The following is a 3014-nucleotide window of genomic DNA, read 5'->3' as shown; positions in this document are numbered from 1 at the left end:
ACTCAGCGAGCCGAACTATATATATATATATATATGATTCAAATCTTTTATATCACATTAAAAATGTCATATATTTAATTTTTAAAAGATGAAATAAATATTTTCATGTGGTATGTTTGTAAAAATGAAGTTAGGTGGTAGAGATATAAATACATAGAAATTGAGTGATATATGTGTAAGTTTTCTTTTTTTGAAAGAAAATCCTACCTACCACACGAAAGTGATTGAAATTGAAGATAATCTTGGCATAATGAATCATTAGTAGTTAGTTTTTAATTTATTCAAAATAGTAGAGGGGTGATTATGAATTTTATATGGACTTTTGTGCAAAACTCAATGTTATCCTCTTAAAAGATATAAAAGAAATTGATTTTATTGATGAAAAGATGGGTATGAATATCCATTACAAGACTTACTGGTAAGGAAAATAATAAAAACATAATACAGCATAAAAGTAAATGAATAATAACAAAATATAAGAGACAACTAATATCTTTAATTAATGATAGAAATAAATAGAGATTCTCAAGATCTCTTATATAATTTATAACCCTCAAAATATAGAATTATAACAAATATGGAATATAATCATTAGTGTTTTCGAGATCTTTCAACAATTTCATTAAGGCATTGAATAGTTCTGTTGTGTAGTTTATATGTTGTTGAATAGAGTACTAGTGCGGATGTAAATGAGCTTCTAACTTCAAATTAATATGGTAAATATGTGAATATGTAGGCTTTATGAAACAAATTTCATTGAATACCCTACGTCCCTTAATATGTTTCTCTATCACAATAAATATTTTGTACGTTATTGTAAGTGCGTACAACGGATGAGATTCGAGCTTGCCACCATGTAGTTCAGATTTCTCGAACCTCATCTATTGTTCGCACCTGCAGATGACCGACCATACATAATATTTTCTCTTCTCACACGTGAAAACTCCAGGCCCAACAATATCATAAAAGCCAAAAATCATATAAATATTTGTTCTTATAAAATTAAAAACAATAAATTTTCATATTTATATTTATAACATTCTATACCAATTCATGAAAATGTGTATTCAACTCTTTAAAAACATATTATATAACAATATTTTTTGACGTGATATTAAAATCTGTCTGCCATGCATGCAAATATTAAAGTTTACGTGCTATAAAAATATAAGAATTTTCTGGTATTTATGTAAATGCCCCCTCAAAAGATAGTTAATTACATATTAAACCTGCTGTCTTACATGCATGTATAGGGTGGTCGAATAACCTTCAGCGGGCAGGTTCAGAACTACGTACAGGCAGTAAATCAGATAGTGGAGATGTTAGGAGACGAAGACAGTGCTGCAAATTATCTAAGTAAATGTATATTTCAAGTAGGAATGGGAAGCAATGACTATTTAAATAACTACTTCATGCCCGCCGTCTACTCCACCGGCCGCCAGTACACGCCGGAGCAGTACGCCGACGCCTTAATCCAGCAGTATTCCCAGCAAATAAGGGTCTGTACCCAATCACGTTTTATTTCAATTCATGACTAAATCCTATTAATAGCATAGTACTCGACACCAATTATTTCTTATGTACTTACTACATCAAAACTCTCTACAGACACTCTACAACTACGGCGCAAGAAAGGTGGTGATCGTCGGAGTTGGTCAGGTAGGCTGCAGCCCAAGCGAGCTCGCTCAATTGAGCTCCGACGGCTTCACGTGCATCGACCGGATCGACAGCGCCATCCAATTATTCAACAGAAGGCTCATACAGCTGGTGAATCAGTTCAATCGATTGGATGGTGCTCATTTCACTTTCATTAATGCTTTCAATATTTTTCAGGACATCATCACAAATCCAGCTTCTTATGGTACAGCAAACCATCTTAATCCCAATCTTCATAAAATTCAAACATTCATCTATAAAATGGTAATTTTTGCAATTTTTGAATTTTCAGGGTTGAGGGTGACAAATAGAGGGTGCTGTGGAGTAGGGAGGAATAACGGTCAGATAACCTGTCTGCCTTATCAGACTCCATGCCCGAACAGAGCAGAGTATTTGTTCTGGGATGCATTCCATCCCACTGAGGCAGGGAATATAATTATAGGGAGGAGGTCTTATAGTGCTCAGTCTTCTTCAGATGCTTATCCAATGGATATTCGCCACCTGGCTCAAATTTAATTTAGATTTTATTAAGAATAAATTATATTTGTTATAGTTGTTTTTATAGTAATAATACTTATGGAATTGTATTTTCTGTTGAATTTTTTGCTTGGATTAGGGTTTTGATTAGTTTTATGGAGGGTTGAAGGTATATTTTGGTTTTTGGTTTGAGTTTATGAAGCCAGTTTATTAACATATGTACCTCACAATGCTTGGTTTAGTCCATAATGAGGGAAAGTAATTTAGGTTTGTTAAATATGCTTCGTTGGGACTTGCAGAGAGTTTGAGATTACATGATCCCCTCGAAGAGTCGTGAGTGTTAAGAGAGATGTGGAAAGGTTTAAGAGGTCTGGAAACCGGTTTAAGAGGTCAGAAGCACAATTTATAATTGAAAAGTAAAAAAAAAACAAGAAAACATCGAGATTTAATGTGGAAAAATGTTGCCAAAACGCAGTTTACCCAAACATGTCAGGTGCATTTTCAAAACGTCACCGCACCAAATAAACTGCCCCAAACTGACCCTAAGTTCATTTGAACCACTCGAAACTTGTTATTTATAAATCAACCCTCCTCTTTCATCCATTTTTCAATTTCTTAAACTAATTTTTTTTATCAAATTCTCAGTAGTTTAGTCAGGGCATGTGTAAATAGTAAATATCAATATTTTGAGGGGCCTATATGTAACTATCCCTAAAAGAGCTGTGATTCCGTGAACCGCCTTGCAATCTGTACTAGGTTTGTTCCCGTGCAGTCTTTAAGATCCACCGACAGTACTCTGTTTTTTCTGGACTTTTATTATTAGTAAATAAATAATATTGAGATTTAATTGTAAAATTTCTGACAATTAAATTAATTACAGA

The 3014-nt window shown here is 33.3% G+C and overlaps 1 protein-coding gene across 1 annotated transcript; it reads left to right on the top strand.

Moving 5' to 3' along the window:
- The first annotated feature begins 1230 nt into the window (after nucleotides 1-1230).
- LOC110036173 (GDSL esterase/lipase At4g18970-like) lies at nucleotides 1231-2290 on the top strand. The gene is made up of 3 exons (XM_020740557.1): nucleotides 1231-1499; nucleotides 1609-1861; nucleotides 1949-2290. The coding sequence occupies exons 1-3, from the start codon at nucleotides 1320-1322 to the stop codon at nucleotides 2170-2172; spliced, it is 657 nt and encodes a 218-aa protein (XP_020596216.1). The 5' UTR covers nucleotides 1231-1319; the 3' UTR covers nucleotides 2173-2290.
- Nucleotides 2291-3014: the final 724 nt, after the last annotated feature.

The sequence above is a fragment of the Phalaenopsis equestris genome, unplaced genomic scaffold, assembly GCF_001263595.1.
Source record: "Phalaenopsis equestris unplaced genomic scaffold, ASM126359v1 Scaffold203366, whole genome shotgun sequence".
Classification (NCBI taxonomy): Eukaryota; Viridiplantae; Streptophyta; class Magnoliopsida; order Asparagales; family Orchidaceae; genus Phalaenopsis; species Phalaenopsis equestris.
Note: the sequence above shows the minus strand (reverse complement) of the source record. Positions and strands in the feature narration are given on the sequence as shown.